General features: G+C 38.6%; 1 protein-coding gene across 4 annotated transcripts in view; it reads left to right on the plus strand.

The window, feature by feature from the left end:
- Positions 1-25,256, plus strand: part of SBF2 (SET binding factor 2) — a 218,105-nt gene that overhangs the window by 126,034 nt on the left and 66,815 nt on the right. For all 4 annotated transcript variants that reach the window (XM_081840018.1, XM_081840019.1, XM_081840021.1 and 1 more), the window contains 9 exons: positions 339-447; positions 1,972-2,085; positions 2,592-2,669; positions 3,832-3,945; positions 6,085-6,213; positions 7,567-7,665; positions 9,989-10,193; positions 11,418-11,527; positions 13,032-13,181. In XM_081840018.1, coding sequence (XP_081696144.1) covers positions 339-447; positions 1,972-2,085; positions 2,592-2,669; positions 3,832-3,945; positions 6,085-6,213; positions 7,567-7,665; positions 9,989-10,193; positions 11,418-11,527; positions 13,032-13,181 — 1,108 coding nt within the window. The remainder of the gene's footprint in view (positions 1-338; positions 448-1,971; positions 2,086-2,591; positions 2,670-3,831; positions 3,946-6,084; positions 6,214-7,566; positions 7,666-9,988; positions 10,194-11,417; positions 11,528-13,031; positions 13,182-25,256) is intronic.

Raw genomic sequence — 25,256 nt, forward strand, 5'->3', positions numbered from 1 at the left:
GGGTTATCTGTAAAATACAGATTTAACTAGTGAACTGACAGTCATTTTAAATGAATACTTGCTGTCTAAATATTGATAATCCAAAAATCAGATTTTTCTATCTGTAACTCATGGATAAATAATATTGTGTTGGGGTGGGAAGTAATTTTTAAATGGTTGAGTCAAGTGATTCTGTAGATAAATGTTTGTTTGCTGCTATAGTGCAAATAGTGTGTGATTTTTTAAAAAAAATATTTAAAAGGTGTATATATGGGAAATGGTAAGTATAAGAAAGCTACTTCATGCAATATGTTATGTTCAACAAGTTGCTACAGTTTTTCCCTTCACTTTTCCCCCAGTTACCCATACATTCCAATTCTCCCTGCACAGCTGCTTGAAGTTCTCAGCTCACCCACACCCTTTATTATTGGTGTGCATTCTGTCTTCCGTAACGAGATTCATGAACTTGTGAGTATATTCAACCAAGTTTTATCCCTGCTTACGTTGCCATACAGAGAAATTATTGAGCATAAAATTCAGGTAGATCATCTTCATAATAAAAAGAACTGTAACAAGCAAGTGGATAAAGCAAATTAACGACATAAAATGGTTTTAAATGTATTGTTAGTCATCCCATAAACAAACATAAATGTATTCAAATACAAAATAGAAGAACACAAAAGATGGTTTACTATTTAACATTTATCATCCATTTTTTTAGATGATGCACATATTTATTTGTTGCAGTACAGTGGTACCTCGGGTTACATACGCTTCAGGTTACATACGCTTCAGGTTACATACGCTTCAGGTTACATACGCTTCAGGTTACAGACTCCGCTAACCCAGAAATAGTACCTTGGGTTAAGAACTTTGCTTCAGGATGAGAACAGAAATCGTTCTCCGGTGGCATGGCAGCAGCAGGAGGCCCCATTAGCTAAAGTGGTGCTTCAGGTTAAGAACAGTTTCAGGTTAAGAATGGACCTCCAGAACGAATTAAGTACTTAACCCGAGGTACCACTGTACACAACATCTTGGTAGATCCTTTCCCTCTTGTGAAATAGAGAAAAGGAGATATTTATTCTATGATAAATACTTAACATTTTTTATCTGCTGCCTGTTTTTTTAAAACATGTCTGTCAATAATAATGCTTTAGTTAATCTAATCAATCCATTGAGTACATGCTGCAGTTCTATTCAATATCAACACTTCAACTGTGCCCCTAGTAGTGCACTGTTTATCAGGATACAGGTTTCCATATTTTGCTTCTAATACATCATCAAAACTGTGGTTTGTTACAGGTGGTGTTCTTATTTACTCTAGGTACAGGTCCATGCAGGAGTGAGTTAGGCATGGGTTCAGGTTTCAGCAAAGCAATTTCAGGTTACAATGAGGCAAAGTTAAGCCAAGCCAAGTTCAGGTTCCAACGATGCATGTTCAGACAAAACAAGTTAGCACCCTGGATAGCTCCATGTGCACCTCTGGCTGAAGCATCAGAGGAAGAAGCTCAAATTATGTTGCTTCAACAGCAAGTAAACCCACAGTGAGCCTTCAGTAGAACTCTAGCTCTGTGACTAGCCCCCACCCCACCAGATGAGCAAAGCTTCTTCAGTTAAAAGGGCCTAGCCTGCTTTTACAGTCATTGACTTCATTACAGCAGATTTGGGGGGTTGGGATTTCTGGGTTGGGGTCATTTGAAAGCAGCCTAAGAGTTGCTGGCAAAACAGGCTTCTCTTACACCTGGGCTTTCATGGATGTGGGGATGTCTAGGTCTGTTTTCAGAGTAGTTCCCTCTCACCTGCTGATGCTCCTTGTGAATTCATGACCTCATCTCCTGAAATAGGGAGTAAGAACCAGAGGTCACAACACAGTTGTCAAGAGGCATCCCATGAGATTTTTCTGCTGTTTTTAAAAAAAATATTTCAATTGTGTTCATATCCATCATGTGAAATTTCATATAACATTTTCATTCATTTGCCATTGTCTTTCAGTTAGATGTAATTATAGCAGATCTGGATGGTGGTACAATTAAAATTCCCGAATGTATTCATCTCTCCCAGCTCCCCGAACCACTACTCCACCAGACTCAAACTGCCCTCTCTCTAGTAAGTATAATTTCCAATATTACCCTTTAATGCATCACTTTTGTTTTCTCAATTTGTTACCAAATAACATAAAGAGGCAAATATTTCATACTAATATGCTAGACCAACATAGACCAAGCATAAAAACAAAGCAAGAATCACCAGGAAATTGTAAAGGAAACATTTATTTGTTTTATACCCCTTGTTACATACATCTTCAACTCTGTCTGTCCTGTTTCCCCCTTTACAGACTTAAAAGACCAATAGTTGCTTTATTGTTGAGAGTTGCTTTATTGTTGAGCTATAATTATTTTCTTACTGGGCATTGCTTGATATTTTTTTTAGAGTCTTTTTGTCTGTTCAGTCTCATAGGAGGGGGGAGGTAAGGATCTAAATGGGATGCAAGCCTTTGCTGTCAGGCTTAATATGAAATATGTTTGTGGAAGGGTCTATATTAAGAAAAATAAACTTAGGAAAATGTTGCCAACATAGTGCTTCCTTTGAATTTTTGTTCTTTAAAATTGTAGGTTTTACATCCAGATTTGGAAACAGCAGATTATGCATTTCCTCCTCCTCGAACAGCTCTGTCACATTCCAAAATGTTGGTAAGACCCAGTATTTCTAGCTTTGTAATAAACAAAAAAAATAATGCTTTTCCTGAAATGAAGGTTTTCCTTCTACTGTATTCTTCATAAATACTTTATAATTATTTCATTTTTTCATCATTTCATTTTAACATTATTATTTTTACAATTGCTGTTAAATTGAAAGGCACTATCTGACAAGGCAATGTATCCAACCAAGTTCTACTCAGAGTAGACACATTGAAATTAATGGCCATCATACCAATTAATTTCAGTGCGTCTACTCTACATAGGACTAGCATCCTATATCTTTATACTGGTTTATGAGGTTATACAGTACCTCATCAGTGTCCTCTGATGTAAGCCCGCATTGTACATTTTATCGTTGAAATTTAGCACTAATGCAAATTCAGAATACCACTTACACACAATACTGCATTTTTAATGAAAAACTAATAAGAATCAAAGAGTGATAGAGTCGGAAGGGACTCTGAGAGCCATCTAGTCCAACCCCCTGCAATGCAGGAATCTCAACATGCAGATTTGTGCTCTTCTTCTTCTTCCTGAGTTGATTACTGATGATAGATCCTTCTGGCAGCCAAACTGCTGCTCATACAGATAATCTGGACTTCCCACCTGCTTGGGCACCACTTACTTTCTTGATGTGCAAAGGGATGAAGCGGGAGAATCAGAGAACAAGACAGAGCTCAGGAGACTGATTGGAATCATCATGTTTCCTTATCCTTAAATGTCAGGTAGATTTAATACCTCAGAAGGTATGAGTAACAAAGCCCAGGCATTGTTAGTACTGTATTACTCTTTGTGATGCCATCCATTCTGGCAAGAAGCTGTCCAGAAGTAGAAATAGGTTAAATTCTGGTTTAGGCTAAGCTTGGAACATTTTTATTCCTAACTGAAAGGTAAATCTTTCACCTTTCAAGACCTAATGAAAGATCTTTCTAAAATGTACTTTAGATGTTAAACTTCACTACAAAGATGTCACACTCTGACTGTTGTTTTTTATTGGGCCATTGGAGTTCATATGAAAGGATTTTATACTTTTACACTTGACCATACCAGTTGCGCCTCTTGGTATGTTACGCCTAAAGACAGAGGAAGCATTTTTCTGTTAGTTTGTGTTTAATAGGAGATAGTTGCACTCAACTTGCTTGTCTTTTCACAGGATAAAGAAGTGCGAGGTGTCTTTCTTAGGTTATTTGCACAGCTTTTCCAAGGATATAGATCTTGTCTTCAGCTAATCAGAATTCATTCAGAACCTGTCATAAACTTTCACAAGGTAAAAGCAAAGCTAAGTTATCAGCTTCTAGATGATCATGCATTTTTTTGTTTTTAAGAGGTTAAAAAAGTCTTAGAATTATTAATGCAGCAGTTGTCTTGCATAGGTCAGTGATGTGGTTTGATACTCCACTGTAGATTAGTTTGCTGAATCCTGATATGTTTTTTCTGCATGCCAATGATAATTACAATGATACTTTAGCCTACAGATAGCAGTTAAACTAAAAAATGAAATGGTGATCACTTTGTTTACCCCTTTGCTCTTTAAAGCAACAGTTGTACACTCATTAACCTCCAACACATTAACATGCACCATCCAGTTGATAACAATGTGCAACTAGCAGAGATTAGGAGTGAATAAAGGGTGCTCATCAATGGTTCCTCTTCATCCTGGAGAAGAGTGACTAGTGGGGTGCCACAGGGTTCTGTCTTGGGCCCGGTCTTATTCAACATCTTTATCAACGACTTGGATGATGGACTCAAGGGCATCCTGATCAAATTTGCAGATGACACCAAACTGGGAGGGGTGGCTAACACCCCAGAGGACAGGATCACACCTCAAAACGACCTTGACAGATTAGAGAACTGGGCTAAAACAAACAAGATGAATTTTAACAGGGAGAAATGTAAAGTATTGCACTTGGGCAAAAAAAATGAGAGGCACAAATACAAGATGGGTGACACCTGGCTTGAGAGCAGTACATGTGAAAAGGATCTAGGAGTCTTGGTTGACCACAAACTTGACATGAGCCAACAGTGTGATGCGGCAGCTAAAAAAGCCAATGCAATTCTGGGCTGCATCAATAGGAGTATAGCATCTAGATCAAGGGAAGTAATAGTGCCACTGTATTCTGCTCTGGTCAGACCTCACCTGGAGTACTGTGTCCAGTTCTGGGCACCACAGTTCAAGAAGGACACTGACAAACTGGAACGTGTCCAGAGGAGGGCAACCAAAATGGTCAAAGGCCTGGAAACGATGCCTTATGAGGAACGGCTAAGGGAGCTGGGCATGTTTAGCCTGGAGAAGAGGAGGTTAAGGGGTGATATGATAGCCATGTTCAAATATATAAAAGGATGTCACATAGAGGAGGGAGAAAGGTTGTTTTCTGCTGCTCCAGAGAAGCGGACACGGAGCAATGGTTCCAAACTACAAGAAAAAACATTCCTAAACTACAAGAAAAAAGATTCCTAAACATTAGGAGGAACTTCCTGACAGTGAGAGCTGTTCGACAGTGGAATTTGCTGCCAAGGAGTGTGGTGGAGTCTCCTTCTTTGGAGGTCTTTAAGCAGAGGCTTGACGACCATATGTCAGGAGTGCTCTGATGGTGTTTCCTGCTTGGCAGGGGGTTGGACTCGATGGCCCTTGTGGTCTCTTCCAACACTATGATTCTATGATTCTATGATCATATTAAATGTTAATTCACAATTCAGTGAATAGTTTTGTAAAATAATCCAGATGGCTCCAGCAAGTGAGCCAAAATAAGGAAGAATAAACAAGCTAGCATTTCCTAGCCTATTTGACCATTGGGGGGATTTTTTTGACCTCAACTGGACGTTGAGCATGAAGCAAAACTCATCTGCCAAGTTGTTTTTCCAACAGACTTTCCCCCTGGCCTTCTATAGCACAAGTCTGCCCCACCCACATTCCATCTTTACTTGTCCTATTGCATGCTCCAATGCCCTAGAAAAAGGGGAAGGGGGCCATCATATTAGGTGGTTCAAAAACCCCCTCAAATAGTACCAAGATTGAAAACGCTCATGTTTGTATCGTCACCTAATTTTGCTTTAGTACTAGTTAGTTGTTGTTTTTTTACCCCATAGCTGTTAAATGCATTTAATATGTAACTTTTACATCTTACCTTGCATAATTTTGTTTGCTGAAAGAAAACAGAGTTCTGAATGCATTCCAAACATATTTGGAATGAGAATGTGTGTGTTGATGGAAAATTTTCTGTTTACAGTAACCTTGATGCTATGCAAGTTCACTGTTTGGTTTTATAAAAAGCGTTAGGCGCTCATTCTTTGCTTTTGTATCTTACTTTCTATTGCAACCATCTTTTTGTGTTTGCTTGTTTTGACTCTTAAGTACAATGATATGAAAAAATGTGTTTACATGGTTAACATTTACTTGTTTCCGCAGGCAGCCTTCTTGGGCCAGAGAGGCTTGATTGAGAATGATTTTCTTACCAAAATCCTGAATGGAATGGCATTTGCTGGTTTTGTGTCAGAGAGAGGTCCTCCTTACAGATCCTGTGATCTCTTTGATGAGGTAGAAACATTTAAAAAGAAATATGAAAGTGAGAGAAAATATTCATACTTAAATTTCTGTAACAATTGTTTCTGTCATAAAAATAATGCTTTTGTCACATTATTTGTGTATTACTTTCCTCCAATGAAGAAAATGGCATACGTGGTTCTCCCCTCCCCCTCCATTTTTTATCCCCATGGCAATTCTGTCAGGTAGGCTGGGCAGTGACTAGCCCAAGGTTCATGGCTGTGTGTGGATTTGAACCCTAGTCTCCCAAGTTCCAGTGCTCTAACCACTACACCACACTGGTTCCCCATTATGAAATATATCATTGTGAAAAATTATGCAATGAATTACCTCTGAAGCACTCCTTTTGTGTAGTCATTACATTTTTTCCTGCAAATAATTTCACTGGAAACAATTTTTTCTGCTGAATGCATTTTTTTTTTAAAGAAAATGATTTTAAGTTCTTAAAAAAGGTGTGGAACCAATGGGAATATTCCCAGGCATAATGAATGCATGAGAACATATTTCAAGTTCTGTTGTAATAAATAAAAAGTGACTACTGCATGTTACAGGCAGTTTAGAATCTTTAAAAATTGCAATGGCAATATTATAACATGGTTTTACATACTCCTACAAATCTTTCTGTATGACATTTATGAGAGTTTGTTAATGCAGAGAAGAAATGGGAATGGGCAAATGTTGCTTTTAAAATAAAACAGTTGGGTTTTCATAACTGGCATGACTAGTGAAATTTAATGAATAATAATAATAATATTGCTTAGCATATTAAATGTGCTATATAAATTGACAGTTGTCAATATTATTTTAAAGAACTATACTACCAGATTAGAAATGGTTTATCAAATATAATATCCTACTTCTGGAGTCTGTTTCCGCAAAAGTGAAGTTAGAGATGTTGCATGATGTTCGCAATATGATGGGACAGACTTGTCTTTTCATTAGAGGAGTGTTGGTTTCAAATTCATGACTGGGCAATAAACCAGCATATATGAATCCTGGGAAACGCGGGTGCATGCAGAAGGTGTTTCAGTGGACAACAATAAAAAGTACCATATAATGTAACATACAAGTCCTTTCTTGGATTGAAGAGTGCCATGTCAAACTCAAAGTCTGGTTCATGAATGTCCAAAATGGACGACTCAGACTGACCAAGCCTCTATTTGTGTAGACTAGTGGGGCTGAGCCAGTCTTCTGCCAGCGGCTGCTTCTGGTTTGGGGTCCTTGGCAGCAGGACTGTTTCTCAGAGTCTTCATTATACTAAACTTTATTTTAAATCCTGAAAAGAGTTACTTTACTCTCCAGAAAATAGTTAATTTTTTTCAACTAAAACCTTTTTTCCCCTTTAAGTTGGTAGCATTTGAAGTAGAGAGAATTAAATCTGAGGAAAGCAATTCATCAAAAATGTTAAAGCATGTCAGAGAACTTGCAGACCAGCTGTTCAAAAATGTAAGTACAAAGCATTCACATATTATAATGCCACTGGATAATGTTTCACTTCAAATTATTGAAGCTGTAGAAATTTAAATAGGAATCATTGAAGAAGTGGAAATTTAAATAGAATTAGCCTTGAATGTATGTTGAAGCTATACTTATAGTTACCGTATTTTTCGCTCTATAGGGCGCACCTGACCATAGGGAGACCTAGTTTTCGGGGGGGGGGGGAATCAAGGAAAAAATATGATTCCGCCCCCCCAAACTCTGGGAGCAGCGGACAGGCTGCATGCAGCCTGTGCACTTCTCCCAGACCTCCCTGCTATTGCGGGAGGTGGGGGAATTCCCCCATCTCCCGCAAAAGCCCACAGGAGTTCCCCCACCTCGTAGAAAAGCCTGCAGAAGCCCGCAGCCTTTAAAGAGCATGCGACTTTTGTGTGCTTTTGCAGGAGGTGGGGCTTTTCGACCGAGCTTGTGGGGCTGGCGGTGGGGGGAAGCGCTGCTTTCACTCCATAGGACGCACACACATTTCCCCTTCATTTTTGAAGGGGAAAAAGTGCGTCCTATAGAGCGAAAAATACGGTACTTGTTTGTATAACTTAACTGCAATGATTATTGCATTTGGAGACCCATTTACACTGAATCTAACTCAAGGTATCTTTTCTTAATATTAGTTGAAATATGCCACTTACTTTTAAGTTGTGTCAGATACGCAACAACCAAAACCATGCCCAGAAATGGGAGTCATATAGATAAAGTAAGATAAAACTAGTCCCCTTACTTGTGTATCTGTGGCTTCTACTTGTGTTACTTGTGTATCTGTGGCTTCTACTTTCTTGCTTGGAACAATAGTTTCTGCTTGACTTTACTAACCAGAGCCAATGCCATTTTTGAGCAACCCTAGAACTACTTCAATACTGAAAGTATGACAGCTATTGTTGTTCTGTGTGTCAACAGAGCAGATGTATTGTGTTCTGTAGGATATCATTATTGTTACATTTATGTTTCTGGAGACTTTCCAGCCGAGGAGTGTGTATGTGGATGAGACAAAGGCTCATCATTATTTTTGTTAAGCTCTGGGTTCCCAACAATGGAAAATGGGAATAAACCTTCATTAACACCATATTTTCTACCATACCACTGAATTGCTGATAGCTAGAATTGTGCCATTTGTGATTAAAATCTGAGAGAGGGAGAAGATGTCTGGGGACAGCCTCAGAATGGCCATTGCATGTTCCTATGAGTTTAATTATTGTGCTGTTTTGGGGAAAGTGTTGCTTTAGTGTGAGACTGAATGACTTCTTTACAGAATCGCTTATGATGAGATTACTCATGTAAACAAAATTAAAACAGAAGCAGTGTGTTAAATTAAGGCCAAAATCAAATGATGGAAAAGGACAAGTGAGATGAGTGGCTGTGTAAACAATATTGTAGAGATAGTGTGTGTCAAAGATTTGTTGCAAGCACACATGGAAAAGTGAAAAAGGAGGTGAGGTTAAAATCCCCTGTGAGAGCTTTTCTGTGTAAATAAGCTTGAAATGAGGCTTATAATTTAAATAAACACTGTCTGAAAGAACAGTTAAGTGTTATTGTATGCCCAGCTGATGTGATGTTCTGGGTTCAATGTATTGTGATTGTATTTTAGCACTAAAATTTTAAATCAACACTGTTATAAAAATAGTTTGTGTGAATTTATGTTATTGTTGTGAACCACATAAAAGTTGTAGGGAGTGAGAACAGAAATGTTTTGCTATAGCATAAAGACTATAGGACTACCCACAGTTCATATACTGCAGCATAAAAACACAGTGTACATACTTTTACATTGTATAATTTTTGCTTTGTGAACTAGTATTAATCATTTTGGAAAATTGCATGTGCTGTATAGAAGAGGATTGGATTGCACATCTATTCAGTTTCAGAATTATACAAGCTTAGCCTTGTCTTACAACTTTGTTTTTTGTTTTTAAAGGTTGATCTTATAAAAATGAACATTGAAAAATTACAGTTACATGAATTTGTGATGGAGCATTAGTCATTTTAAAATTCTACACAAAGACAGTGCATAAAGTTTTATTACTTTCCAATAAGCTACAAACTTGGTGTTTTTGAAACACAAAAGAATACTTTGGGCTCAATCCAAAGTGAAGTTTTTACTAGTGAAGGCTTGATACTCCTCTTAGGGTTACACAATCACTTCCACACTTTTGCTAAGTGAAATAATATGTCAAATAAGTCCTTTATTGGTTTAGATACCAAGATGATACTCTGTATTGTTATAAAATATTGATAGAAAGTACTGAATACCTTAATTCAAGTAGTGTTTATTTTAATTCAGGAGAATCCAAATCCTCACATGGCATTCCAGAAAGTTCCACGACCTACGGAAGGATCTCACCTGCGAGTTCATGTACTTCCTTTCCCCAAGATTAATGAGAATCATGTTCAGGATCTAATCCAGGAAAGTTTGGTTAAGAACCAAAGTGCACCACCTGCTTCTCGTGTGGAAAGGAAATGTGTTGTTCCTGCTGGCCCACCTGTTGGTAAGAGAAGCCACTCTATGTTTAATTCTGCTGTAACAATTTCTCCTGACAGGATAAATGTGGATATTTTCATACATTTTCCCACACTGATTCACAGTGATGTGGGTTTCACAGTTAAGAAGGGAGTAACACTTTAGCCATCGAAATAAACCACTGACTTGTTTAATGATAAGAATAAAGTTGTCATTAACAGTAGTCCTATCTTTAGATATCTATGAGTTCTTATGGCTGTGGAATATATTTTGATGTGATGGGAAGTAGCAGTTTTAAGAAAATAGATAAGTGTACTCTGTGGTATCAAAATAAATATTTCTGTGTTCATATTAGTTTGTTGAATAGGTCTGTGTCCTACCCTCCTCTGAGGTGCTTAGATCCTCCCACCCAACGTACAAGAGGTGACAGTTATTCTATTAAAGCACAGAAGTATTCGCTACATAGCCTATCGTGTGTGCAGGGTTCTGCATTGCTAATGGATTCCCCACTGCCATAATAGCTATACCAGTTAGCCAGCCATCTTTTCTATTTGGCCTTACCATCATCAGTGCATTAACTAACTTGAGTCATTATTACATATTAGACTGTTTTCAGCAGTTGAGGACTGCCTTCTTGACAATTTGGGTAATACGGTGGTTGAAATAAGGGTGCCTACTTTGGCATGGGCCCTGAGCTGTTCATTTGGGGCCATGTGTCATGCTGGATTTCTAACGGTAAGACACAGTTTTCTCTGCTAGGGGAATCCCCAGGGTGCCATTGTTTTCAAAAAGCCAATGGCATTTCTCATTATTTGCCCTGGCTTGGACCCCAAATCCCTTTTAATTCTCCACTGCTGGAATCCCAGGTATCTTACTTCCGTAAAGGAGTATAACCCGTAATTCACAAGGGTTTTGCAGGGGAAATTGATCATCAAAATGCCAGATTTCTGCTTGTTCTTGCTCCTGAATATTCCCTGCCAAATTCATATGGATTTTAAATTCTGACATGCTTGCACAGTTTTCCTCTTTGGGGGGAAAATGTCAGTCAAGTCTGCCCACGTATCAATATGATAGACATGACTGTGCATTAATAGGGTTGTGTTCTTCTGCGCATTTAATGAGGACAAATGTAGCAAAATAAAACAAAGATACCCTAGGAGTTATTCTAGGAATGTTTCTAATGCAATAGCTCTTTAGTGATGGTTTTTACAAGAAATTGTTTCACATATGTTTCTACTTCTTTCTTTGTTAGTTTCCATAGTAGAAAAGTCAAGTACGGTTTTCAACAGTGCACAAAGGCTGGAAGTTGTTAGGAACTGCATCTCTTTTATATTTGAAAATAAAATTTTGGAGACTGAAAAGGTAATAAAAAATTCTGCTAAACTATTTGAGGAGTACTTCCAAGTTAAACTCATACATGTTAAGTGATTGACCTCTTTACTACTCCTGCCAGATTGTAGTCCTTTTTCATTTATTCATTGTCCTCTTCATCAAGTATCAGATTGAAAGTACTGAGGTACCAGTTAGGGTGGAGGCAGTGCATGTGAATATGTGAATTCCTTTTTACTCTAAATTAAAATTGGAATCTTACCTCACCCTCTTGTTTGCCCCTTCTATGTTACATTTCTGTACATGGAACCCACCCACCCCGCAAATCTTCCCTGTTTTTCTTTACCTTATACATAGAGAGGTCACTCCTCCACCCAAGTAATTTTTCTTCTTTTCCACCCAGTGAACAATCAGGTCCAAACAGTATTTCCTGTTTCTCTTCTCCCTGCTCCAGCCCTTCATACCCTAAAAGTCTGTCTCCAGCTTCAGGTTGGTTTGTTCCCTTACTTCAAAGCTGGAGACAGACTTTGAAGGTATGAAGGATTGGAACAGGGAGAAGAGAAACAGGAAATACTGTTGTGCAAATAGATTTTTGTTGTGGAAGCAGGCAGGCATCTTTGGATATTGCCTTTATTTTATTAATACAAACAAATCAATGTCCTAAAGAACTAAGGGCTAGATCAATTAACCCACTCTACTAGTGGAAGCCAGCACAAGGGTTCCTACTGGCACTATTTTCACTTGCCTTCCCTCTGCATACACACCCATATCTACTCTAGAGGGTCAGGAGAAACTCTAGAAAGAGTGCATAAGGGAAAGAGATGGGAAATCATTCCATTGGGCAAGCAGAAATGCTTCTGATGAAGAACAATCTCCCTAGCACAATGTTGAATTCCACCCTCAGTCATATGACTACTTATACAACATCTTTAAAGTCTGTGGAAAGAGCAGTGCTTTTCACACATTCATTAAAACCTACAAGACTGGGCACTGCCATGTCTCAGTATGTTGCATACTCCTTAACTTTTGAGACCACAACCAAGAAGTTCCTTCTCTAAGCCCCCACATTTCATTCAGTTTTATAATTTAGCATGAAAATGTTGTTCGGTTAGGAAATAGGAATACAGTGGTACCTTGGTTCTAGAATGTAATCCATTCCGGAAGTCCATTCGACTTCCGAAACGTTCGAAAACCAAGGTGTGGCTTCCGATTGGCTGCAGGAGCTTCCTTCACTCAAGCACAAGCTGCACCAGACGTTCGGCTTCCGAAAAACATTCAAAAATCGGAACACTTTCTTCCAGGTTTTGGTGTCCGGGAGCCAATTTGTTCATCAGCTAACCTGTTCAAGAACCAAGGTTCCACTGTATATGAAAATCTGGGAGAGTTTAAAGAGTTTAAACCTATCACTAGCTTAAATGTTGATCGTTTAGAGACTTCGTTGATTTGGTTTACTTTATTTACAAATAATCCAAGTATTAGTAAAGAACTCAATTAAACTAATGTTTTGTGCTATTGGAATACATTTTTCTCTATATAGACTCTGCCTGCTGCACTGAGAGCCCTAAAAGGAAAAGCAGCACGGCAATGTTTGACACAGGAACTAAGCCTACATGTTCAGCAAAATCGAGCTATACTGGATCATCAGCAGTTCGATTACATTGTACGGATGATGAACTGTACTTTGCAGGTACTTAAAAATTGCTTTTAGCTTCAACTTATAATTTACTGACTACAAATGTTCATGTGTGTGAGGTACTAGATTGCATTGTATATTTTGCTGTATTTCCAATTAACTGATTATAACTGCCATTTATAATTAGCAGGGTGATATTTTAGCATTCTTCCCTCTTCCTACAAAACTTTGCTCCTGGGGGTCTGAGCATCACTCTTAACCGTTTTTTTTTTGCACTATAAATGTGAAGCATTTCTTTTCCCTGGAAGACAGCAAGGGTTCCATCTTTCTTTGGTAGCATTTGTCTTACACTTCAAATTGTTGCTAACAAATAACTTTGTTTTGGTTTGTTTATTTTATAGCATCTGAATGCTTTCTACACTATAACTACTACTAGATAGTGAATGAGAAATTACAAGTGATGAATAGTGCATCAGTTTGTTTGGTTTTTTAAGTAGCTGGGGGGGGGGAGTTACTGCACTAAAGTCTATATCGGGGTAGGCAACCTAAGGCCTAGGGGCCGAATGTGGCCAAATCGCCTTCTCAATCCAGCCCATGGACGGTCCGGGAATCAGCGTGTTTTTACATGAGTAGAATGTGTCCTTTTATTTAAAATGCATCTCTGGGTTATTTGTGGGGCATAGGAATTCTTTCATATATTTTTTCAAAATATAGTCCAGCCCACCACATGGTCTGAGGGATGATGGACCAGCCCACGGCTGAAAAAGGTTGATGACCCCTGGTATCACTCAAGAGCAAGAGAATTTCATGGCAGAGACCAAATTTTTGGGTTATGGAAGTATACAAAAATATTTAGCAGAATTGAATCAAATTATTCAGAAACTTTAATAGCTGTGTTTTTCTTTGACCCATGAGTATTTTTCTGTAGAAAAGAACTTTCTTCAGAATGCTTATGATTTTGATTTCAGGGTTATTTTCTTTTTCAAGCTTCTTCATGACAAAACCGAAGAACTCCCCCTGTGCAATTGTCTGCTACTCAAAAGCAATGTTATCTCATGAAGCTTTCTTGGATTTGGAATATTGGGATAACTGTTGATACTAAATATGCATTTAAAATATGGCAACTTTAAACCAAGAAGTTTGAACTAAGCCAGCTACTTTATGAATTGTAAAATATACATGGGTGTCTGAGGACATGGCCAGGAACTAGAAAAATCCACATGAAATTTTACCTGTCAAATGTTCCATATTTACTTCTCCAAGGAATCATTCTAAAAAGGCGCCTGTGTTAGATAATAAACACTAGAATTGCATTTCATTAAAAATGCCAAAAGTGACAGGATATGCATCATTATTGATTTCCTTAAAATTGTTATAGAATAGCATGTAGTATGTAGGGAAGTTGGCACTGTGAGAGCCCATGAGCAGGAGACCACATTGTCTCCACCAATGCATCTCACAGTGCAGATCTCTCCACCTCTTCACCCCCCTCTCTCCCAGTAAGTAGCTGGGAGGCCAGGTATGCAGCACCATCCCCCCTCACTGACTGCTCCCAACAGGATCCCAACAAAAGTCATTTGAAAATATAATTATATACAGTAACACAGTCAGTTATACATAGTACCTATATGTGTGTATAGAATCATATATAATATTGCATTTCACAGATTTTTAAAAGTTTGCCCAGCAGATAAGTTTGTCATATTTAGGGACCACCACTTGACTTTATTATACCAGGATAATAATACAGTAAAAAGACTATGTCTAATAAACTGTGATTCACAGCCCATTCAAAATCAATCTTTGAATGTGGAAAGTGAAAAGTGTGTTTGGGCTGTAAAAATTAATCTACCGTATCTGTATAATATGCTTTACATGGGAAAGGAATTAACAGTACATAGAGCACTGAATCAAAAACATGTAGGAGAACGTCAGCTTTGGAGTACTTGCAAAATAAAGAGAGGACCTTAACACAAATTAAACAAAGTGCAAGTTAAGACAGCATTCACGTTAAACAAAATAAATCACAACGTCCAATTGCATTTTTATCATAATATAATTGTAAGCTGCAGTCTATTCTCATTTATTCATTTCCATCTTTTGCCCACCCCGTCCCAGAAGCACCACAACAGTAAATTCAAATGAAACAAACACCAACATTAACATCAGACAAGCAAGACTACAATATTCAAAGTTCTGCCTAACCCTGTTTTTCTTTTTGCCAAACCTCCTCCCGCTCATGCTATGCTTCTTACCCAGGGGAGTCCTTTGGATTCTTCCTGCATAGTACTGTAGTTCAAAGATCATTGCCTTAATGTGCAGTTTCATTATGACTGTTTATTAATTTTCAAGATGCCTGCAGGGAGGTTGTCAATTAAAAGACCAATGCCAAAACTCTTTATAGACAGTTCTGCTCTTTGGTATTTGTGAATAATAAGTAAAATATCTCTGGAAAAATAGATTTTATCCAGAGCTGCAGATCAGAGGTGAGCCCAGACTTGCATGATTTCCTTTGGTTTTTTACCAGAACCCCATCATCTACCATAACAGATCATACTACAAAATGGCTACATGGGGACTACCTACATATCCAGTAACATACCTGAGGTACTATAGATAGGAATTCTAACATCAAGCCCTAAAAAGTGCACAAGAACACAAAGGACAGGAAAAAGGCAACTGATTAACAAGCCCCCTTCGCAGGTGAGGGATAAAGTGGCTTCAACCTCATTTGCTCTTAATTAGGTTGTCTCATTTATATTGAACAATATTGTGCTCATTATTCATTAACTGACTACTTATTGGCTTGTCCACATGCAGATACATAAACAATTTAAAGTGGCAAAACCAGGTTATTATTATGAGTGCTGAAGGATAATGGGCAGCAAAGATATTTCAGTGGTTGGATATGGTTGGGTAGCAAGTTTCATAATGAGGTTTTAATATTTCCTCTTGAATCAAACAACAGTGAATTTTCAAAGCACTTTAAGAACTTTTGCTATGAACTTTTTTTTAAAAAAAAATATCATAATGAAAATACTCCTGAGTAAAGAATTACACACAGGCCTACTTTACATATCATGCTAAGTCACACTATGCTAACATCTGCTTTGCTCTTCCCTTGTCCTTTTCATTGTTAAACCAAGCCATGATTTGGCTTAGCATATCATCTGAACCTTGGCTCATGGTTTGTCTCATTCCAGACAAACCCCAAGCTGTAACAAGGGTTTGTTAACCAAGTGCTTTCTTCTAAGAGGATTGATGCTGGCAGCAAACACTTAAAACACAGAGAAGTAATCATTGCTGTCCTAGCCTGTTTTAATGTAGATGTTCCAAGGAGAAAAGGAGAAAGTATTGCAGGCTTACTGGGAATTGCCTGCCCATGATTGATACTGCTCACTTGTTTCAGCTGATGTTCACAGAATCTCATAACTATCATAGGACAATCAAATGGAGCACAGTTCAAAGACATGGTACATTTAAAATCAGAATGCAGCCTGCAGTTTGAGTTCAGAATTTTATGAAGTGGCAAAAGCTCGTAGCCAAGGACTGGTGAACATCTGTATTAGAGTCATTAAGCCTACTTCTCACAAAAGTGCAGATTAGGTGGCAAAACTGTGTCTGGCCTACACAACTTCAGGATGCACATTGGGACTTACACAACTGTTATCTTCCTTTGTATGAGAACACCCCCTTGCATAAAAACTAGCATGCCAGGGATAAAACCTTTCTGTCCATTACCTGGTTTCGGTTTGTGCAGAGATATGGAGGGTCTTTAAACCATGTGAATTCCTATCTGCAGTCTGAAGTAATATATCTAGAAGCATGTTACCAGCCTTATCTGGTCTTTGCCAGAATGAGCTCTTATCTCCCGGACATGGGCAAGGGTAGCCTTTAGATGTGGGTTGATATTTGAAGGCCCACATCCTCCAAAAGCAAGCTGCCCAGTACTCAGATCATCATAATTGGTTATTGTCCCCAGTTTTTAGAACTGTTATCTCCCCAGGGACCTGCCAGTTTCCCTCCAGCAGAGAGCAAACACCTTTTTCTTTGGAAATATAGTACGTTATAGTTACCATCTACTTCTTTTTGTATGATTAGTTGGGTGCTGCTGTTTATTCTCTTAGGTATTTTTTCTGCCTTTTTCCATTTTTATTTGGTCATTTCTGTAAATATGGTATGAGTTTCTTTGATTTTAAATACTTTTTTTAACCATCCTAAGTATATTTTGGTAGAAAGGCAGGATAAAAATACTTTTAATAAAAACAAAATGGAAGAAGGCTTTGTCTAGAAGGATTCAGTCTGAGAGCTAACAGTCACCTTGGTTTCTTAGGAGAATAAATGAAATTTCATTTTATGCTGTTTATAAATCAAACTTCTCAAATGGTCATGCATTCAGCAGAATAGTTCAAGCAATAAAACTGTTTTGTGGATAACTGTAGCAGAAGGACTTGTTGAATGAAAAATTTGACATACCTCATGCCTCATTTCACCTGAGATGTTTGCATATATCATATTACTATGCCTTGTCATGTGTTAGCATATTTTCATTCTTTGTGCATTAACTAGGGATTAAAGTTAATGTGATGCTAAAATTGCTCAGTTAGATTAAATCACTATTTATGGTTTTCACCAGTTTCTCCCATGTTGCCAAAAAACAAACCCCAGTTATAGAAAGAATAGCAAATAAAATATGCAGTGTGTTAAGAGCAGAATTTCTGTTGATGTTTTCTGTCTGATAACCTCCATTGCTTCGCTGAGTGTGAGGAGGTAGACATTTATGAGAATTAAAAAAAAACTATGAATCAAATACCCTATATTCAGAACAATTATGCATATACTATAATAGGTCTATGTACCTTTTCTTCACAATAATTTTTTAGACTAAAGGGTGGAATTCAATGTTACACTCTTCTAATTGTTAAGAACATAAGAAGAGCCTGCTGGATCAGGCTACTCTTAAGTTACCAAGAAGTATGGGGGAAACATTGTTTCATCTGAATTGAAGAGGCTGGTGAAACATTTTTATCTGTGGTTGTGCTCAGTGGTTTAATAAAAAGGAACTGGATTTCCAAATTAAAAGGATCTTGGTGACTCTATGAAGGGAACCATATCATAGTCTTTAGGCCAGGATCTAAAGAAACATATTGCCAGTTCCACTAGCCCAGATGAGTTTGGTCTAGTGCTTGGTCTTCTTGAAAAAGGTCGAGGAGCACAGTGGACATAGCTAAAGTAGCCATTTGCATTTAAGCTAAGCAGGTGATTACATTTCTTGCTAGATTTTCTTAGTACTGCACATCTCCCTATTTTAATATGTTGTTCCTAACCACTGTTTGTCTAAAAAGTTGTATGTAACAAATACATTAGCCAAACAACAAATACTGCATTTAGTTTTACTTATGTTAATTAGATTCCTTTTGGTTTAGATAATTTTATATTGTTTATTAAACTTGTGTACTACTGTTATAAACGACATCTCCATTTTGGCCATGTCGTAATCCGCAAAATGTTCAAGAATCATTGAGAAGCTATTTCAATTATTTGTTTTCAAGCTGTGGTTTTTGCTTAGAAACCCTTGGAAGGCAATCCGTTTAATTTCACATGTAATAAGACAGTTTCTACTTCTACTGCTTTCCTATGAAATTAATACAATTAATGAATATAGCATTCAAAAATAAAGTCAAACTAAAATGAAATTTTACTATCTATCACGGCTTGATAAAACAATATGGTTGGTGCTTTTCCAGCACCTCTAACTTTCCCATAGAGTACCAGGAGGTGTAAATAGCTCTAGGTTTTTAAAAGCTATCTGTGTAGGGAGGGAGTAAGGACCATAGATATAGATACAGCTATCACACTAGGCAACTGCAAGAGCTCTCCAATGGAGCTTCTCACTCCAGCTGAAGCTGTAGGTGACTTGAAGAATGGGGATTGACTGGGAAGGATGTGCATGGACTGTTGCCCTTCTGCTTATTAAGTCTTCCTCCTACACCAGCTACATCTGGGGAAATGGTGACAGTGAGAGAGCATAGTAGTTGGGTAAGTAAGCGGAGACATGGATGCAGGGGTTCTTTCACCTGATGCCTTGGGCACAGTGGGAAGTGGGAAAACATATAGATTGGCAAGACACAAGAAAATGATCTGTGCCGATATTACTATTAAATAGCAATGAATTCCATATAAAGTAAAAGTGTGTGTGCTACTCGTATCACTTACACTTGAAGCAGCATGCAAATCTCAGTTTAAATGTGGAATGTTAATAAAGAATGAAATGTTTTCTTTATAAAGATTATTTTTAAATGCCGAACTTGTCTTCTCCTTCTAGATAAACTTAAAAATGTCAATAAAGAATGAAATGTTTTCTTTATATAGAAATTTATAAAAACATAAAATTGGCTTCTGCAACCATATAGTGCATTAAAACATGTCTGTCAACTGTGATGATAGTGTTGACAGGAGAAAAGTCATGGAGTTTGTATTATTCTGTAAAAAGAGCAATCTATTGTGTGTCTCCCCAGACTCTGAATCCAAGATTAAAGTGCATGTTTGATATTCATAAATTAAACTAAAATCAATGTCACTAATAAGCCCCTCAACTTTTTATTGGTTAGCTGTCATTAGTATTTCTGCCAAGTGTGCTGTTTCTCAGGGCCATGTGATGTTTGTCATGTGGGGTGGGGGAACAATATGGTGAGGGAAGTCAGGTTAAGACCATGGCATGGGTGGAAGGGAACTTTAATCCTTTGAGTTTGCCATTATCCCAATCAAATTGCTACTCTGTACCTGCTGTTTCTAATGGGAGGAAGGTCCAATTGGCACTAGCCTAATTGATTTAGCTTAATTTGATTCGCCTAATGTGCTTATTATGCGAACTGGCTAATTATATAAATTATGCTCCTGTATTACATGCAAATGCTTGTTTTTGGTGCTAAATATAATGCAATTTATGGATCACTGCCTTGCTGTGGCGAAGGGGCTTGAATAACTCAGAGAAGCTATGAGCTATGCCGTGCAAGGCCACCCAAGATGGACAGGTCATAGTGGAGAGTTTTGACCAAACATGATCCACCTGGAGCAGGAACCGGCAAGCCACCCCAGTATCCCTGCCAAGAAAACTCCATGGACAAAGACAACAGGCATAGAACAGGCATAGAAGAGTTATGACGCTGGAAGATGAGCCCCTCAGGTCGGAAGGCGTTCAACATGCTACTGAGGAAGAGCGGAGGACAAGTAAAAGTAGATTCAGAGCTGATGAAGCGGCTGGGCCAAAGCCGAAAGGACGCTCAGTTGCGGATATGCCTGGAAGTGAAAGGAAAGTCCAATGCTGTAAAGAAAAATATTGCATAGGAACCTGGAATGTAAGAACCATGAACCTGGGTAAGTTGGATGTGGTCAAAAATGAGATGGCAAGAATAAATATTGACATCCTGGGCATCAGTGAACTAAAATGGACAGGAATGGGCGAATTCAGTTCGGATGACCATATCTACTACTGTGGGCAAGAATCCCGTAAAAGAAGTGGCCCTCATAGTCAACGAAAGAGTGGCAAAAGCTGCACTGGGATGCAATCTCAAAAATGATAGAATGATCTCGATACGAATCCAAGGCAGACCTTTTAACATCACAGTAATCCAAGTTTATGCACCAACCACTGGTGCTGAAGAAACTGAAATCGACCAATTCTATGAAGACTTACAACACCTTATAGAAATGACACCAAGGAAGGATGTTCTTCTCATTATAGGGGATTGGAATGCTAAAGTAGGGAGTCAAGAGATAAAAGGAACAACTGGCAAGTTTGGCCTTGGAGTTCAAAATGAAGCAGGGCAAAGGCTAATAGAGTTCTGCCAAGAGAACAAGCTGGTCATCACAAACACTCTTTCCCAACAACACAAGAGACGACTCTACACATGGACATCACCAGATGGGCAGCATCGAAATCAGATTGATTATATTCTCTGCAGCCAAAGATGGAGAAGCTCTATACAGTCAGCAGAAACAAGACCTGGAGCTGACTGTGGCTCAGATCATCAGCTTCTTATAGCAAAATTCAAGCTTAAACTGAAGAAAGTAGGAAAAACCACTGGGCCGGTAAGGTACAATCTAAGTCAAATCCCTTATGAATACACAGTGGAAGTGAGGAACAGGTTTAAGGATTTAGATTTGGTGGACAGAGTGCCTGAAGAACTATGGATGGAGGCTCGTAACATTATACAGGAGGCAGCAACTAAAACCATCCCAATGAAAAGGAAATGCAAAAAAGCAAAGTGGCTGTCCAACGAGGCCTTACAAATAGCGGGAGAGAGAAGGCAAGCAAAATGCGAGGGAGATAGTGAAAGATACAGGAAATTGAATGCAGAGTTCCAAAAAATAGCAAGGAGAGACAAGAAGGCCTTCTTAAACGAGCAATGCAAAGAAATAGAGGAAAACAATAGAACGGGGAAAACCAGAGATCTGTTCAAGAAAATTGGAGATATGAAAGGAACATTTCGTGGAAGTGATGATATTCCTGCTGAACTATTTAAAATTTTAAAAGATGATGCTGTTAAGGTGCTACACTCAATATGCCAGCAAATTTGGAAAACTCAGCAGTGGCCAGAGGATTGGAGAAGATCAGTCTACATCCCAATCCCAAAGAAGGGCAGTGCCAAAGAATGCTCCAACTACCGCACAATTGCACTCATTTCACATGCTAGCAAGGTTATGCTTAAAATTCTACAAGGTAGGCTCAGGCAGTATGTGGACCGAGAACTCCCAGAAGTGCAAGCTGGATTTCGAAGGGGCAGAGGAACCAGAGACCAAATTGCAAACATGCGCTGGATTATGGAGAAAGCTAGAGAGTTCCAGAAAGACATCTACTTCTGCTTCATTGACTATGCAAAAGCCTTTGACTGTGTCGACCACAGCAAACTATGGCAAGTTCTTAAAGAAATGGGAGTGCCTGATCACCTCATCTGTCTCCTGGGAAATCTCTATGTGGGTCAAGAAGCTACAGTTAGAACTGGATATGGGACAACTGATTGGTTCAAAATTGGGACAGGAGTACGGCAAGGCTGTATATTGTCTCCCTGGTTATTTAACTTATATGCAGAATTCATCATGCAAAAGGCTGGACTGGATGAATTCCAAGCCAGAATTAAGATCGCCGGAAGAAATATCAACAACCTCAGATATGCAGATGACACAACCTTGATGGCAGAAAGTGAAGAGGAATTAAAGAACCTTCTAATGAGGGTGAAAGAGGAGAGTGCAAAATATGGTCTGAAGCTCAACATCAAAAAAACGAAGATCATGGCCACTGGGCCCATCACCTCCTGGCAAATAGAAGGGGAAGAAATGGAGGCAGTGAGAGATTTTACTTTCTTGCGCTCCATGATCACTGCAGATGGTGACAGCAGTCACGAAATTAAAAGACGTCTGCTTCTTGGGAGAAAGGCGATGGCAAACCTAGACAGCATCTTAAAAAGCAGAGACATCACCTTGGCAACAAAGGTCTGTATAGTTAAAGCCATGGTTTTCCCAGTAGTGATGTATGGAAGTGAGAGCTGGACCATAAAGAAGGCTGATCGCCAAAGAATTGATGCTTTTGAATTATGGTGCTGGAGGAGACTCTTGAGAGTCCCATGGACTGCAAGAAGATCAAACGCATCCATTCTTAAGGAAATCAGCCCTGAGTGCTCACTGGAAGGACAGATCGTGAAGCTAAGGCTCCAATACTTTGGCCACCTCATGAGAAGAGAAGACTCCCTGGAAAAGACCCTGATGTTGGGAAAGATGTAGGGCACAAGGAGAAGGGGACGACAGAGGACGAGATGGTTGGATGGTGTTCTTGAAGCCACAAACATGAGTCTGACCAAACTGCGGGAGGCAGTGGAAGACAGGTGTGCCTGGCGTGCTCTGGTCCATGGGGTCACGAAGAGTCGGACACGGCTAAACGACTAAACAGCGACAACAATAATGCAATAAATACAATTTTTAATCTAAATAAATAAACAGCTCAAAAAAGGAAAATATGTATATTCTTGAAGAAGTAGTTTTCTCTCTCTTTTCAACAGAATAAGCATGATTTTCAGTGGAAGTGAGGTACCATCTTTTGTTTTAACTCTGCTTTAGAACACTTCTAGAGAAATGCAACTTGAATGTTTATTCTTTTGGGAATTTTTTTCTGTCTTTTAGGGAAGTAGGTATTTTGTATTTACTTTTTTGAACCAAAGCAAAATCTGTTATCAGTGTTCTGAAATTCTCCTGTCCTGTTGGAAGGCACCTAGAGCACAACCCCAGGGCAGAATACAGAAGTTGAATAAAAACAGAATGGAATTGGAGAAATCCATTCATCTGTACTCAGAGGCAGAATTGGAGCAATTGAGCCACAATTTTGTAAGTGCAAGAAGATGGAACAAGGAGGAGAGAGATGACGTGTCTTTTATGAAAAGTGTATGCAAGATAAATCAAACATTCCAAAGGCAGGAACCAAAGGGGGGCGAGCTATGAGTGGGGAACTGGGCAGAGGATATATTGATGGCAGGTCAAGTTCATAAGAAAAGTTCAGACTAACAGCAATGAATGAAATATGAAATGCAATTTATTTCTGCAAGGGAGGCAAAAATTGTTGACTATAGGGCTTGCCCCAACTTCCTGTTTGTTATATGGTTCCGTTGCAAATACAGTTTCCTAACTGGTAATCTTCTGAAGTTATGTGATTCTGAGTTACATTAACTCTTCAGTTTTCTAAAACCATTTCAATTATTGTGTTCAATGTGTAAGTTTATAAATTAGTTTGTTCAACCTGAACAATATGCATTTTTATTATACTGTATCAGATATAAGATCCTTAAAACAGAAGAATAATGATGTACCAGGCTAAAAACAAGCAAATCCAACTAATATTTGAGGGGGAGGGATAAGCTTTTTAAATATATACATTTTAGGGGGGAAACGTCTCTCTGGGGCAGGTCTAGGGATTAAGCTCTATAAATGAGCCATTTACAACAAAATACAATCAGGTAGATCAGAAGTTCAGCAATTATTTATAATATAATACAGCTGTGCAAAGCTACTTATCTTCTTCATATTGCCACAATCTAAACTAGCATGGAAACTTTCTGAGGTCAATATTACAATAGGGTTATCTGTTTGGCTGTCTGCATCATCCGGTTTTTTTAACTGTTCCAGAAAGCATTTGCCTTCCTCTGGGGTTTGGACATACATTGCCAAAGTTGTGTGGGTAATGGTTAACATAAATGAAAAACCTGATCAATAACTTCAGAGGGTGTGACTACAATTTTATCACAGCCTAAAGTGCTACTTTACTTTAATTGCTCTGGTGAGAGAAGTGTGTGTGCTCTGCTTAGTTGTCTGTTCATTACTATCCAATCCAATCCTGGTGGGGGACAGGCCATGCTCCTTCCGGGGTCGTTTGTCCACCTTCGGTCACCACCCTGCACTCAGCTCTCACCTGTGGCTGCTAGAGGCTGTCAGCATGTGATAGCAGCCACAGCAAGGGAACAGCTTCAACCAGCCAACTAAACTAGGTGCGGGTAGCTGATGCATCTCAAACCCTCAGTGAGTTAGGGACTTCTTCATGTGAAGACCGGCTCCAGCAGATTGAGTGGACGAGGCCAATAGTGGGTCCAAGAAGGCAATTTCTGCACATGCTGTAGAGATAAGTTAGGGGCAGAAAAGTCTCTTCAGTGCTGCTAAAGCAGCAGTTTGACTTCACTCCCACAGGTGCACTCACTTGTCTCTCAAGACAGACGGATGCCAGATAGAAAAATGCAGTGTGTTTCTTCTTGCCTCTTCCTCCTGTCTTTGGCACATTTTTTTATTAGAATTATACCTGGATAAAAAAGATGCTGTTTCTTTGACATTACTTTGTTTTCTCTATAGCTTTATGTTCTTAAGTATTTTTATCATTGTGCCAATTTACATGCTTTTGTACCAGCAATGCATTCTTAAATTCATACTCTCCATAGTTCCTATGATTTTTATTTAAGAGTTAGAAATTTAGCCCTGCATAACAGTCTGGGGAATTCAGAAAGCCCAGAGATGGTATTTCTAAATTGTGCTAGATGTCAAAACGATCCTCCTTTTGCAAGGGGATTTTTTTTTGTTTTTGTTCTCTTGTGACAT

This window comes from Podarcis erhardii, assembly GCF_964252035.2.
Source record: "Podarcis erhardii genome assembly, chromosome: 1".
Classification (NCBI taxonomy): Eukaryota; Metazoa; Chordata; class Lepidosauria; order Squamata; family Lacertidae; genus Podarcis; species Podarcis erhardii.